We start from the raw sequence: 14554 nt of genomic DNA on the forward strand, positions 1-14554 counted from the left end.
GGGAGCCACACTCACATAGCAACGGGAGAAGAGACGAAGTGCATCAAATGTTTAGTTTGGTCTGCAATGTCTACAACTATTTCAAATCCCTTCAACTGATATCTCACAAGGTTTACCTATATTTAATTTCTTTATATTGAAACGGTAACAATTCTGTCGAGTCATTACATGCCAAAAAAATCTAGGTCAAAATGGTTGGGGGTGTCTTAACACTACAAATTTGTTCTCACGTCGTTGCCTTTGCACAATCTCTATTTGAGCCACGGTAATAATAACCTAACTGTAAGTGGTGCCGTGTGACGCTTCAGGGGAGACTTGGAAAAACAGTAGCCGGAGCAGGAAATCATAGTCAATGACCAGGGCTTCCCGTGCAATCACGCTCTCCCTTCCACCTCCAGAAGAAGCCATGGCACCAGAGGAACCCCTTCCCCTCTCTCTCTCTCTCTCTCTCTCTCTCTCTCTCTCTCTCTCTCAAGGAGAGTTGAGCTACTTCAGTCTCGTGCAGTCTGAAAGCCTGCACATTAAAATCAACATCCTGCATGTAACTTATAACTGTCGTCACACATGTACAATTGCCAAATGCTTTCTTTCTTCCTTTCTTTTCTTTTGCTCTCTCTTTCTTTCTTTCTTTCTTTCTTTTGCTCTTTCTTTCATTCTCTCATGGACTAATTCACTCTTTTTTTCCCTGCAGGACTGGATGTCTTCCAGTTCTTGGATCATGCAGGAAAATGTCAGGCGGCTCATTGACCATTTCTGGGCCCCGGCCATTAGGAGACACTAACTGCCATTCTATTTGTTGGCTCAGTTCACACCAGACCTCACTGTTGGTGTCGGCCCATTACAATCACCCTGTGGAAACCTTCCTTTTATCAGTAGACTGCAATGACCTTATGGCACTTTCATGTAAACAAACACAACTAAATCGTGAATAAAAGACAACTCCAAAAGAAAGAGTCCTTATCGGCGTTACAGTTTATAGAACCAGTGGTTATTCTTATTTCTCACGCTGGCAAATTATTTGACATTCAGTGAACTGGAGGGGAAAATGTCACTGCTATAAATCTAACAAAGATGGTATTGGCTTCTACTCTCTCATTATGTTCACCTGATTGGTTCATTGACTGTGTTTAGTGAAAGGACCTTTACCAGCAATATATTATCCCATGTGAAGAGCAGTTAGCGGGTCTCACCTTTGACATAGACATAGACAGAGCTGATGTGGTCTGGGGTGTCCTGGGAGTATCTGCAGCTGTACGCGCCTGTGTCGTTGGCACTCAGGTGTTTGACTGTCAGTCTGCTGCAGTGGGAGTGGACTCTGGGCTCACACTCCTCCACCTGCACCACCTCTGACGAGACAGATCTCCAGGGGAGGCTCCAGTGCAGTTGGGCAGAGCCCCTGACAGACACAAAGAGGGCAAGAGTGAGATGGTCCACTGTGCCAGCATCCCATGTAAAGTGCATAGATAATAATGGTGCGACAACGGGTCGCGCCCACAAAGTGAGGTACCAGAGATGCGTCCCGCTCAATTTCTACATGGGCAAAACTGATGAAAAATCGCCATTTTCTGTGGTTGTTTTTTCTGTGTTGTAATTTAGGTGAAATGTATATGGTGTTGTTAATTGTCCATAACCTTTTCACGGCTGTCAAACAACTGCATGATCATTATAATTTAATCATCTGGAAGTCACAAAAATCATGCTGTTGTTTGACATCTGTGAAAAGGTAACGACAAATTATTTACACCATATACATTCACTTAAATTCTCAGAACACACAAAAAGCAGCCACAGAAAATGTCGATTTAATGTTTTGCTCACAGAAATTGAATAGGGGTTCGGTATTCTTATCTATAACACACACAAGCACAAACCACTAGAGTCAACAACACTGAAATTAATCACTCCAGTCAGTTTAAGGCTTGATGAATGTGGCTGTAAACCATAATTACTATTCAGTGTATTATTTTGGATTTGACACATCAAAATTGCACACCGTGTATAATAGACTTATTATGAAGAAACGACGTGTCAAATAGCTCTATTTTGAGGAATTTATTTTTCAAGTGTCACACCATTTGGCCCAGTGGCCATCTGGTTAGTCGAGGACAGCGGCTTCTCCTCCCCTCAGGACTTCTTGCTTGATGATTATTCTAAAGTTTATTTTATTTTAATCTGGAGTCCTCTAATAACTTGAACTTTCACATGGGAACATGTTTCTCTGGAATGATGTGCTCAACTAACAAATATTTCCACACAGTATCCATTTTAAAGCTCTCATTAAAGAGATCCCAGAGGAACTTCAAACATGTCTCACATACCATTGCCTTTGCCTGCAGCACTTTGGGTCAAGCAACCTCAAGCTCTCATCCAGTGACAGAAACCGAGATAGGATGGGCCAAGCTTCTTAGCACACGGCCTTATAGGGAAGCATTACATTAGATAGATTATGTGTTGCTTAGCATTCCTGGCGGGTCTACAAAATGATGCAAGGCTCTCTAAATTCTTAACAAATGTGCATGCAGCACTCTTGGGTCCCAGCATCCCTCAAGGAAATTGCAACAGATTGATGAATGTGGACCACCACCACACTGGTTCTTGTCTAGCAGTGTCCCAGTTTTTTTGTGGCCTGTGAGCATCCTGGGGCCCAGTCATGTCCCTTTTTTTCCTCCCCTGGCCTGTCTGTCATGTAATGAGACCCGGGTCTAAACTTTATGGCTGTTGTGACGGAGTTCAGAAACAGAGCATGGCCTGGAGCGGGACTACTCCTCTCCTCCTGACTGACCTCTTCTCTGATATATGACCAAGAAGAGGGCAAGGGGCATTAACCTGTTGGATTGCGATGAAAGCTGACGGTCAGGAATTTTTTCATGACAAGTTACTCACCTTTGTCGCGTTAATCGGGAGTGAAATTACTCAATACTGCCTGCATGATTTGATTTGATTTTTATTTTATTTTTATTTATGCGTCATGCACCACATGGCGCCCAGCCCGTAAGGGATTATAACACACAAAGGCATCAAAAAGAACCAGAAACAAATAACAATCAAAACACGCAAATTGAAGTCATACATTCAAACATTTAAACATTCAGCTTATCCCTTCTCAATTTCCCACACTTTCCAAATGAAATTCGATACACTAAATAACAATTCCTCCATCTTTACCTCATCTCCCAACATGTTGAAATTGATATTGTTTGTACCTGAATTTCCTTTTGGTTCACTTGGAATCTATGCAAGTGGGAGTGCGTCACATACCTGCACATGAGGGTGAGCGAACCCCCACTGTGATGAATGAGGGGATTCCCAGAGGGCAGCATCAAAGGTGATGGCAAGTTCACTCTCTCCAAATGTCCTGTTGAATACACACAAATGCACACATGTATAAACACACACATACACCCCACGGGACACACGCACAAACACAGTACTTAGGGAGAAAGTCACAACAACACACATCTGCAGCGTCACTTTAATGGAATTCTTCAACCACTATTATACTAAACAATAGTTTTAAAAATACTTTTGGACTTTCCCTTGAATCAACGGCACTGTGCATGTGTGTTCACTTAGCGCTGATCTGCTCCTGCCTCTTATGCAAGTGACTCTACCGCTGTGAGAGGACTGGGGGTGTTTCCGGTACACACCAGGGAGGGCAGGTTGTTGAATAGATAGTGGTAGTGATGAGCAGTGTGTGTTTGTGTGTGTGTGTGTGTGTGTGTGTGTGTGAGAGAGAGGGAGAGAGAAGGTGGAGGAGAGGGAGGAAGGGGATGACACAGGGGAGCAGCTGTGCCCCTTAGCCACAGAGGTCAAGCCAGTCAGAAATTGGGGGAAGACCCAGATGACTCCCTGCCAAAATATCTCCCAAATTCAACCAGTCAACCTGCTTTTGTGGGTGGGTGCTCTCTTCCTCTATTCCTCTGTTATGTATCCCCAAACACGCACACTCCCTCTGTTTTTGGGCCAATTGATTCTTTCATTTATCACTGACCTTGCTCATGCTAGATACTATTATTGCATTTGTAGGGCGGGGGGAGGGGCGAGGTTGAGATGGAGGATTCATAACTGGCCTCTATTTGGTTTACAGCCAGCTGGATCTGGTGATAGGTCTGGCTCACAGCGCTCAACATAGGAAACACTGTGATTCTCTCCGCTGTCCAGGAGGTGTCACAGTCCCATATGTGATTTCCTCCTTTTCACTGGGATCCCCAAACAGCTAGTCACAGTGGTCCGAATTGTTGCCAGGCAAACAAGTTTATTAAGTCGACCCTCCATGTATGACTGTCTTCAGGGAAGCTTTAGTTGTATCATAGAATCCAGAAAGACAATACAGTTACACAACAGCGTACTCCCTGGCTGACATGCTGACACATGTACTGGCTGACACCTGTGCACACACACACACATACACACACTCATATACATGCGCACACATACACACACACTCTCTAGCCTAGTATTTGTCTCATATTCTGAACAGCTGTTGCCTAAGAATGAGCTGACGGTGCCAGTGTTGGCAGTGGCACTCAATATCGACTTCCTCACAAAATGTTATAACATCATTGTTTTATTGTCCAAGGTTATACGGAGGGGAAGGGATGTGGCTCAGGCTCTTTCATGTTACTCAACTCCCATTAGGATACCACATTCTGCTCTCAGCTGGATGTTAGATTAATAAAAATCAAGGTTCCTGATCCAAATACATGATTACAGAATCCAACATTTGCCCACACAAGTTAGCTACATCTATTCTTGATTTCCTCTCATTTGTCACACATGTTTCCAGGAGAATGTTTTCAACTACAAATATGCATTTGCCTTGCCTCATGTCTGGAAATTGGCGTCAAGTTGACATAATTGAATTGCTGTAAATGAAAACTTTGCAACAATGTATCAAATTGAATTTGACCCCTGAGATTTGTTAAATCCAAAGAATAAAAAAGTACAGTATATCATGTACTGTCTGCAGGGTTAGGGGTGCATTTTCAACATCAACTGACCTTGCGATGCACTAGCAGGCAGCTCATCTCTTAAAACCAGGCCGTTTTCTCCCTATTCTCCTCAGTAACACACTACAGATGGATGAATCAGCAGGGGCCCCCAGCAGCCCACTTAAAAGAACCCCCATATCCCTTCGCTGTCTCTCTACACCCACACCCTAACCCCCACCTGCCCCAGTGCCTGCCCAACGCTGACCCCCCCCCGAAAAACAGCTGTGTGCTGCATTCCTCCAGCAGATCGGCTAAAAAATGCCAGAAATGGTGCTTATTGTGGTGGTTCAAAGGACCCTAAAGCTGGTTCTCATTAGGAGCCATTAAGAAGAGGACAGGCATGGAACAAACAGAGAGCAAAAAGAGGGGAGAGAGAGAGAGAGAGAGAGAGAGAGAGAGACAGAGACAGAGAGAGAGAGAGAGAGAGAAAGGGGCACAGAGAGAGAGAGAGAGAGAGAGAGAGAGAGAGAGAGAGAGAGACTGACTTCTGGCTGAGTTTCCATAGCTCAGTCAACTGACGATGGGGTCTTGGGCCAATCACAGGGCATCGAACAGATAATTGACATATGGCCAACTTGACTAAGATTAGACTAGGATCCCATTCACATGTCCTTGTCCTCACATGGCATAGAGGAAGGGAAATGGCACAGGACATAATGTTTTGAAAACATTTGTGGTAGGTTCACTACCTGCCAGGAAATGAAGACTTAAAAGTTTTGCTTTACACAGTTTTGGATTCCAAGATCTACTCTGTAGTACTCTGAAATGTTTGTGGTCCAGAAAATGCAATTCAAATATTTAGTCTGCAAGAACAGACAAGGACTCCAAACAATGACAAAATACAACTCGAACAGTTTCTAATTAATCAAAGACTGTTTTTCAATGTGAGAGGCTATGGGGAAATCGAAACCATTTGAATTCATTATAAGAAAAACAGCATGACTTTTTAATGTGAGATGGTGAAAAGACACTTTGAGCACAACTATAATAAGATGTAGTGGGATGGATTGAGAAAAACTATTCCTTAAATGAGAGACGCTCATATTAGTCATTTTAATGACTTCTAATTGTACACAGGGTATTAAATATATAAATGACTTATGCCCGGCTCTTTTGTAATCCCACAGCTTTTGCATGGAGTTAGTCTATCATAAAAAAAACACAAAAACTGAAGCTTGATGATCCAACATAAGATTTCGGGTGTGCAATGCAAAAAAAATAAAATAAAAAAAGAAGCTGGGAGAGACTGTGAGAGAAATGAACTTCAAGAATTGGCATAGGCTGTAGGCAAAATGTCAGCAGCCTTGTTGTTGCAGCATGTTGCCAGTAGCTCATGAGTGATATTGTGTAATAATAGCCACTATTACTGTATGCGGTGACTGTACTATCACTGACTTGAACAGGAAAGCCCCAGTCACAACCCTTGAAGTGCGGCGAATAATGTGCGGAATTCCCTTCTCTTTTGCAGAGGGTACACTTCATCTCCCCGTGCTTCCCGTCCAGCCATGAAACAAGGAGACTGTCTTGGGAGTAAAGGGAGAGGATCTTTTTTGGGGGTTTCAAGGCAAAAGCAACAATATGGCATGATGACTCCCTTGTTTAACCTTGCCACTTCATTCTTTGTAGTTCTAACTGCGACAACAAAAGATATAGAAAGGACGGGGAGGGGGCTACCGCTTTATAAAAGAGAGCGGGGTCAGAGGGTGGTGAGTCATCTTGGCTAAAATGTGTCCATGGATACAGGAGCACAACAGTAGCTAGTAGTAGCCAGTCTGTGGCCACCACTGAGAGGACGTTCCTGTCCTGGTGCCCAGGAGTAGCACACATTCAGTTTAGCCTGATAATATCCTAACAATGTGACTTATTGTGAAACAACACAATGCTCTATAATTGATTTCAAAATTGTCTTTTAATGATTAGTCCAAACTAATCATTTAAAACAGGGATGCAATTAACACAAATTACACAAGTGATTTCAGCAGCAGAGTCTACTCCACTATCTGTTAATGAAACAACAGAAGCAGTAGGACTGAAATAGCAAAGTTAAACGCAAAAAGCATACTGTATCATCTTTGAAGCCCCCTATCTCTGAGTTGAGGGAGTAAAAAACTGAGGCAGTATTCAATTACACCTTGATCTCTCACAATTTCATTGCTTTTTGGCGTGACAATGCAGCAAAGGTGCTTTGTGCCACTGACATTTCATGGTAAGTTGCCTTTAGGGCTGAGACTGTCAAGGCAGACAAACAGTGAGACAAATTCACAAGAGGCTCTACACCCTGGTGGCAGATTTACAGCACAGAGTTGAAACCCTTGACAAGAGTTGGGACCACCTGCCAAAATAAGAAGTTGCTACTACTGCTCTAGCTGTGCTATACGGTCTCCATGTCCTGGAATATTCTCTCACATGGGGTCCTACTGAAACCCCTCCACTTTGCCAACTGCAAGGTTAAGACAACAGTTAGGGAGAGCGCCTTTTTTATTAGCCGTATATTAGCCTTTGGAGATTCGGAGACAAAATGCCCCAGACTCCCCTTAAAAAAGCAAAATAAAGGAACATCTGGCCATGATGGGTGGTCATTTCAGGTTATATAGAGTTGAGTACAGCCAACAATAGGAATCTCCTGCATCAGATTGCCGAGCGGTGGTCTACCGCGTAAACCCAGAGGATTCTTGTTCCATAACATGTGCGATTAAGACTAGCAGGCAGACAGAAGCTCCTTGAAATTGAAATCTCATGCAGGGTTAAAAGAAAATATATTGCTGGCTCAGGGTGGATATACATAGGTATAGAGGAGATGCTGCTATCGTCCTACATTAAGTTCAGCCATAAGAAACAGCTTTTAACATTAAATATACCAGCGTAACAGAAGGACTTCTGCTGCTCTGTTAATAGTCTCTCAATCCAGGTATCATGTGCACGTAAGGTGTGTGTGTGTGTGTGTGTGTGTGTGTGTGTGTATGTGTTTTTACTTGTGCTGCCTGCATGGACTCAGACATACCGCCGGTGAGCGATGAGCCCCTACTGCACTTGGCTGACCTCTCATCACTCCCATTTTCCACTCCATCTCAAGTGTCCAAGCAGGAGGGAAAAAACGACTCAAAAACAAATTAGCTGGAACATCAACTCCCTCAGCCAGAGAGATGGCTTCAAAAGAAATACTGTTTCAAGAGATGTGAGGCTGTTTGAAGAATAAGAAATGATTGATGAGTGTAGACTAATAGAGAAAAACTCTTCAGTTTGCATTGACTAAAGAGGAGTTTTTTTTTCTTCGACTTGTGATTCTATGAAGTTCTATGAAACTATTCTATGAAAATCACAAGGCTTCCAGTTTCAAGTTCAGTCATCACTTCTGTTTTCTTTGTTATTCCAGAATTCAGCCTACGCAACACCCACATATAGTCGCTCCCCTTCCGCTGTCCCCCATGTTTCGGAAAAAATATGTACGGTAGTCAACGGCGAGAGACAAATAATTGTTTGATTGTTTGAATTGTGCCATGAATTACACATATGATGTTTTGTCAATTTAAAAGATAATTTTGCACGTCAAGAAAGTCGCAGTTTGTCGTAAAACAGTAAAGTAATGTTTAGTTTTGTGTGAAACAGCTTCAGCGGCTCTGGGTAGCTTGTGGAGAGAGAAAGTTATGACGTCACTTACGCGACTTTTGGGTGTGTAGTCTTTCTAATTACGTATTTTCACAGTCTATAACTTCAACAGTTTTACGACAAACTGTGACTTTCTTGACTTGAAAATTATCTTTTAAATTGACAAAACATCATATGTGTAATTCATGGCACAATTCAAACGGGATCAAACAATTATTTGTCTCTCGCCGTTGACTACCGTACATATTTTTCCCGAAATAAGGTCCCATGGTGGTCCACCGGAAGGGGAGGGACTTAGGCTGTCTATAGACTGGTCTGAAACGCAACAGACTAAAAATCTACAAACTTGACTAAATCTCTCCTGGGCTTCATCTCATAAATCTAGGACAGCTTCAATTGTACAACACAAGCGTGACGAAGGGTGTTCTAATTATTTTAGCACGCCACCTGGATCTACCAAGATATCTGTGACATTCACAGATCCAGTTAAATCTATTAATGTTATTGCATGAATCACTGCATGATGTGGGGAGTGCTTGAAGACATTGATTATTACATAGACTTACAGAAAATAAATCAGAAATAAAAGCATCATGGCAGAGAGAGCTGCAGAAAAGTTCTCTCCCTCCATCTGAGTCATCATGCTGCATTAAGATTGGTGTCAACAGGCTGTGGAAGAGAAGCGCTTGACCTATGCCTATAGCTTTAAATCAAAAGTAGCTACAATACCCGTTACATTCAAAGTTAAATATTTACAAATTATCAGATAGGCTAGACCATGCTTCAGACAGAACATCCCTCTTATCTCTCAATCACTGATGTAATTACAGTAAAACAGCCTGAAAGGCTTGAGGGAAAATAGCAGACTGTGAAAAAATGTAAGAGTCAAACTGTGTCTTTGTAAAATTATTAAAGCATCTGTCACTGCCTCTAATCTTAATTCTGTCAGAGTTCTAAATATAATGCTGTGGCAGCATAAAACACTTAACCTTAACTTAAATATTTAACCTTAACCTGGCTGAGAATGAATTCACTCTCATCTCTGTGTCCCTGGGTAAACCAGTTACACATTTCAGCTTTAACCTGAGATGGCTAGACACCATCAATAACTAATGGCTCTACCATTCAGTAGCTGGCATGCAGGAACAATGCTCTCCTTTCCTCCCCACCATTGTCTTGTGGATGGGGTTTGACATAGCTGAATATGAGCATAAGGAGCGTCGGGAAGAAATCTTTGCTCAGGTAGCGTGTCACATTTCCGTGACCTCTACTGGCCAGAACAATTCCAGGGTGCCTTTTGCCCCCATGTCCGCTTCCTCCTTGTGTCTTTCCCACGCTCCGCGTGTGGACAGTGAAGGAAATCTACTCAAAAACACTGCAGACAAAGCTACAGAGGCTGAAAGTGTGTGTGTGTGTGTGTGTGTGTCTATGTGTGTGTGTGTGTGTGTGTGTGTGTGTGTGTGCATGTGTGTGTGTGTATTGTGGACGGGGGGGGCGCTCAGTATTTCCTTTGTTTGGATGGGTTGTTTATTTGGAAATAAAGGAAGGCTCAGTGTATATCTCAGTGGTGCACCAGGTCTGGCACAAGGTGGAAGAACATCCACCTTTTATACTCTATCTTGTTTTTGTGGAGAGACATCAAGCCAATGACGCTGTTAAGTAATAACAATTATTGTACTGTCAGAAGAAACATGTATTCAATTCCCAAGATGTTTAATCAACTTCCACGCTAGAATCCACACAGATAACAATTGCTGGAAAAAACATTTTTCCATGATATATAACACAGGCTGTCTTGAAATATTTAAAACATCAGTGAGACAAATCTTAAGCCAATCCCAAATCAATCATTCATCAGTAAAATAAACTTTCACATTATGATATAAAGCCTCTCTATCTGTTACAACTTACTAACAACCTGTTGAGCTCAACAAAATGTTATTAACTTGTTAATAATCACTCAAATTCTACGGGACAAGACTGCCTCTAGCGGCCTTTGTAATAACTGCAAGCCAAGTGGCAGCCTTACCTGTTGGCACATATATTCCCTAAAACTGAACTGAAATAACAATAATAATTGAACTGGAGTAACAATCACCCCTCTGTTAACTCCATAGACAACACAACGCGTTGCTGTGAAGATTTGGGTCTAATACTTCATTATCAGATGTTCAAATGTACAAGTCTCAACATTATAATGATTATAATAAAACATTATGTGAAGAAGAAGAAAAAGAAGACGACACTCTCACTAGTCGTTGATTTCACGTTGATAACGTGAAATATCTGTAAAATAATAACAATAATAATAACCTAGCCATTCATTGAAAATGATCTCGCGGTCAAACTGTACAATGTAAAACTGTGTGTTTTTGTCTGTTCATGCGAAATATCCTAATAAGAGTAAATAAATAATCAGGATAAGCATGAATAAGTTCTTACCATTTGTAGGTGCTGTACAATAAAAGATGACAACAGCCAATTTCAGGCAGTCGGATGGGACCATTCTGTCACCCCACAGACAAACTCCTCACCAAAATCCAAACCCTTCGCGGTAAATAGAGTCCCTGATGGTATAGTTCCGAGTGTTTGACAAAAGTTTCTCTTTCTCTCTAAGAGTCGAGGTGTTTCAGAACAAAAACGTGCCGTTAATCCACAAAACGCTCAGGTGTAAATGTAAAAAGCGGCAGTGATTCTCCCTTGTCCCATGACGCGTTTCGCAGGGGAGCTCTCCTGCGCTGCTGAGGAGTCCGAGTCCGATCTGCAACTCAGGAGACGGATGAACTACTGTATCCTCGGGGCAGGTGCTCTCAAAACAAAAACCCCCAAAAATGATTGAATGAAATTTTATGCCCCCACGCCAAAAAAAAGTTGAGTGTATGGTATTTCAGTTTGGAACTAGTGGAAGACACAAAGCAAGATCAATCAGCCCCTGCCTTTCATACGCGCCTGGGACAATTTCTCCTCCCTTTCGCCTCTGTGCAACACTTGCAGTCCATGCGCGAGGCACGTTTTATAGAGAGACAGAGGAAGGACGCAACGTCACTTTTTTTTGGGAAAAGCTCCAATCTGCAGGCTATTGAGCAGCAGATCACTGTATGCGGAATTGAACACAATATGGTTTCAGTATGTAGTAATGTATATTTTGTTTGGTATAGCCTCCATAACAACTATCATATGTAATACATTTTAGAAGGATACTATACAAATATCACAGCAAAACTATGAGGCATATCTATTAGGAATATTACAGGAATATTATAGTGATAACATAGGAGATTAAAAAAAAACCATACAGTATGATAAGGTCACTATAAACTGTCTATAGATTTATTATAATGATTTTTCAGTGGGGAAATTCCACTGTGGAGGTGAAAAAGAGATGACTGCATGACTGACACAATATTGTGCTAAACTCATACACACTCATCTCAATAGCCTCCTCCATAATTACCTGATTACACCATGACTGACACAATCTAAGTGTAATTTACATCAATATCACCTTCATTTATATTCACCCGTGGGCAGAAAATCCCTTTCTGACTGACACTGTCACATAGGAAGTTAAATTAAGGCTAGATAACTCGGTTTTATTGATGTTTTTTTTTTCTACAGAGCTTTGTGTTTAACACTGCTCTTGATAAAATCAGCCTACTAGTTATAACTAAGGTTAAAGGTGACAGCAGTTATCTTGTCTACAGAGGAAAGAGAAGAAAAAGTAAACAATCATTGTGATATCAGACAGAATATATCTGCCCAAGTGTTTAGAATAAATATTTGCTGGATTTATTTTTAACTTTAGAAACAGGACATGCCGCTTTTTATATCAATGTAAATAATCCCCTCTGTTGTCCAGCAGTACCCCCATGGTGTGTGGATGTGCTGCAGACTGTTTTCTTTTATCACTACAACAATTACTTTGCTACTGTAGCCCCCAGTAGCAGGTACTGTAAATAAGAACATCCTGCCCTCACCTTTCCGCCCATGTCAGGACTGAACGGACACTGGTTTTGGGGACGTGGTCTGGAGTAGGCAACAGCAGATCCAACCCCTGCAGCGCTCCCTGGGTGAGGCCCAGCACAAGTGGTGAAATGTGATGAACACCACTCTTCCTTCCCTGCAGCAGGACAACAGTGATATGGTACATGAGAACATGGGAAGCAACTGATAAAACTCCAGTTGTGGGAGTCCTGCTGTTTTCTGTGTGATTTTCAGACCGTGATCACATGAAAATACACAGACTGCAGCAAGAGCAACACAGTCAGACCTCAAAAAGACAAAGGTTTACTCAGAGTAAGCCACAACATCAAGTACCTGTGCTTTTAGCTATCTGAGTGGTCTATCTATGACTCTGTAGCAAGAGCAATGCAATTAGGCAAAAAAAAAAAATTAAAAAAAAAAATGCACAAAATGGAAGTTTAATTTTATGTTTTTTCAAGATTGAAATCACTCAAAGTAATTTCTCAGACCAGTGAAATGGAAGTGAAGTGCTAAAAAGGACTCAAAAACAGAAACCTCAATTAACAGGCTAATGTATGTGTAATTGTACTAATAATAATGCTGGATTCACAGTAGCAAAATGAAAAGAAGGAATAGGTTTCGAGTATAACCTAGTTCCCTAGCAATTACTGTCTTTGCTTAGACAAACATAAATGGATTGAGCTTACCATGGAAAACTATCTACTATACAGTGGTTAATTTCAAAAGAGGATGTTATGTGTGTTAAAAGATTACTCTGTTTCTAGACTTGGATTAAACTGTGGACAATGTAAGTGTAGCCTGATTGTTCACATACAACTGGGCAGGTAGATCAACAGGCCCTTCTTTATTGTGCAATTACTGTGGATTTGGGAATGTTTTGTGGTAAGAGTTGAACTGATGTGAATGTTTGATTTGGCTTTCAGATTTTCAGGAAAACTGTCATTGCTACAAGATGCATTGGTGATACATAGGTATACTGTTAGACTACCAGTATATATAAAAGCCTTGGTCTATTCTTTTAAAGAGAAGTGTATTAGTCTACTACACACATAATGAAGAAGTATGTTTGGTAAGTAAATGCCATGTTCCACCTAGTGTGTGTTCACTTGTATGTTAAGTCTTCAGAGAAGGAGACATTCCCCTTGGGCCAAGAGGGCAGCAGATAAGTCTCCTGCTGGAACAATTGCTGGAAGCTGCTAGCGGAGAGGGGTGGGTTTTTAAGACGTTTTATTTTAGAATCTGGTGTTCAAAACACAATATGGGGGACTGACTGGTTCTGCACACACAGCATGCGCTCTTTCCTTTGACCCAACAATAAAGTCTTCAGTAAAAGAACCAGTAGCAACAAAGACTTTCCTCAGCGGAGGACTGGACTGCCTGCCCGTCTGTCTTGGTGACCAAATGACTCCAGTCAGTGTTGAGTGTAAACAATACCTCACTCTCAAGGCCCTTGTCATACTGCGGCTTTGGAAGAGGGAACATAATTTTATAGAGCAGCTGTTGGTCGGCAAAATAGGATTTATAGTCCACAGTATTAGCAGAACCATTTCTGCATGACAAAAATATTCTTTTATGGTCAGTTTACAAGCCAGGGTTATGGACAGAAGTCCACCCTCCATAAAGGCTGGAAAGCTACAAGATTTCCAGAAAACAATTATGCATCAAATTTAACATGCAAGTAGCAGGCCAACTTTTCAAGCTGGGTGTGCTTGGCAAAGGCTTATAAAACCACTTAATACAGCCTATAAGATTTTCGCCCAAATATTAATTTGTGTTTTATGTCCTCATTTTTGGAGGAAGTGCAAAAGTCTAACATTGTCATGTCCTCATTAAACTGCAAGATTATCTGGAAAAAGCAGGCTAATCAAAATAAACTAAACTATTTGCAATTAATTGTTCTGAATTATCAGAAGTAATAGACATGTTCAATGTACGACTGAATAGCCGATTGTAGTACTAAAAAGAGCTCCCTC

At 41.5% G+C, this 14554-nt stretch overlaps 1 protein-coding gene across 1 annotated transcript in view; it reads right to left on the bottom strand.

The window, feature by feature from the left end:
• The window catches only part of kdrl (kinase insert domain receptor like), a 47655-nt gene extending 36101 nt beyond the window's left edge, over positions 1–11554 (bottom strand). The window contains exons 1-3 of the mRNA XM_071917085.2: positions 11040–11554; positions 3259–3355; positions 1191–1396 (exon numbers count right to left, since the gene is read on the bottom strand). Of these exons, the coding sequence (XP_071773186.1) occupies positions 1191–1396; positions 3259–3355; positions 11040–11103 (367 nt within the window). The 5' untranslated portion in view covers positions 11104–11554. The remainder of the gene's footprint in view (positions 1–1190; positions 1397–3258; positions 3356–11039) is intronic.
• Between the last annotated feature and the right edge of the window lie 3000 nt (positions 11555–14554).

Source organism: Centroberyx gerrardi, chromosome 16 (assembly GCF_048128805.1).
Source record: "Centroberyx gerrardi isolate f3 chromosome 16, fCenGer3.hap1.cur.20231027, whole genome shotgun sequence".
NCBI classification, from domain to species: Eukaryota; Metazoa; Chordata; class Actinopteri; order Beryciformes; family Berycidae; genus Centroberyx; species Centroberyx gerrardi.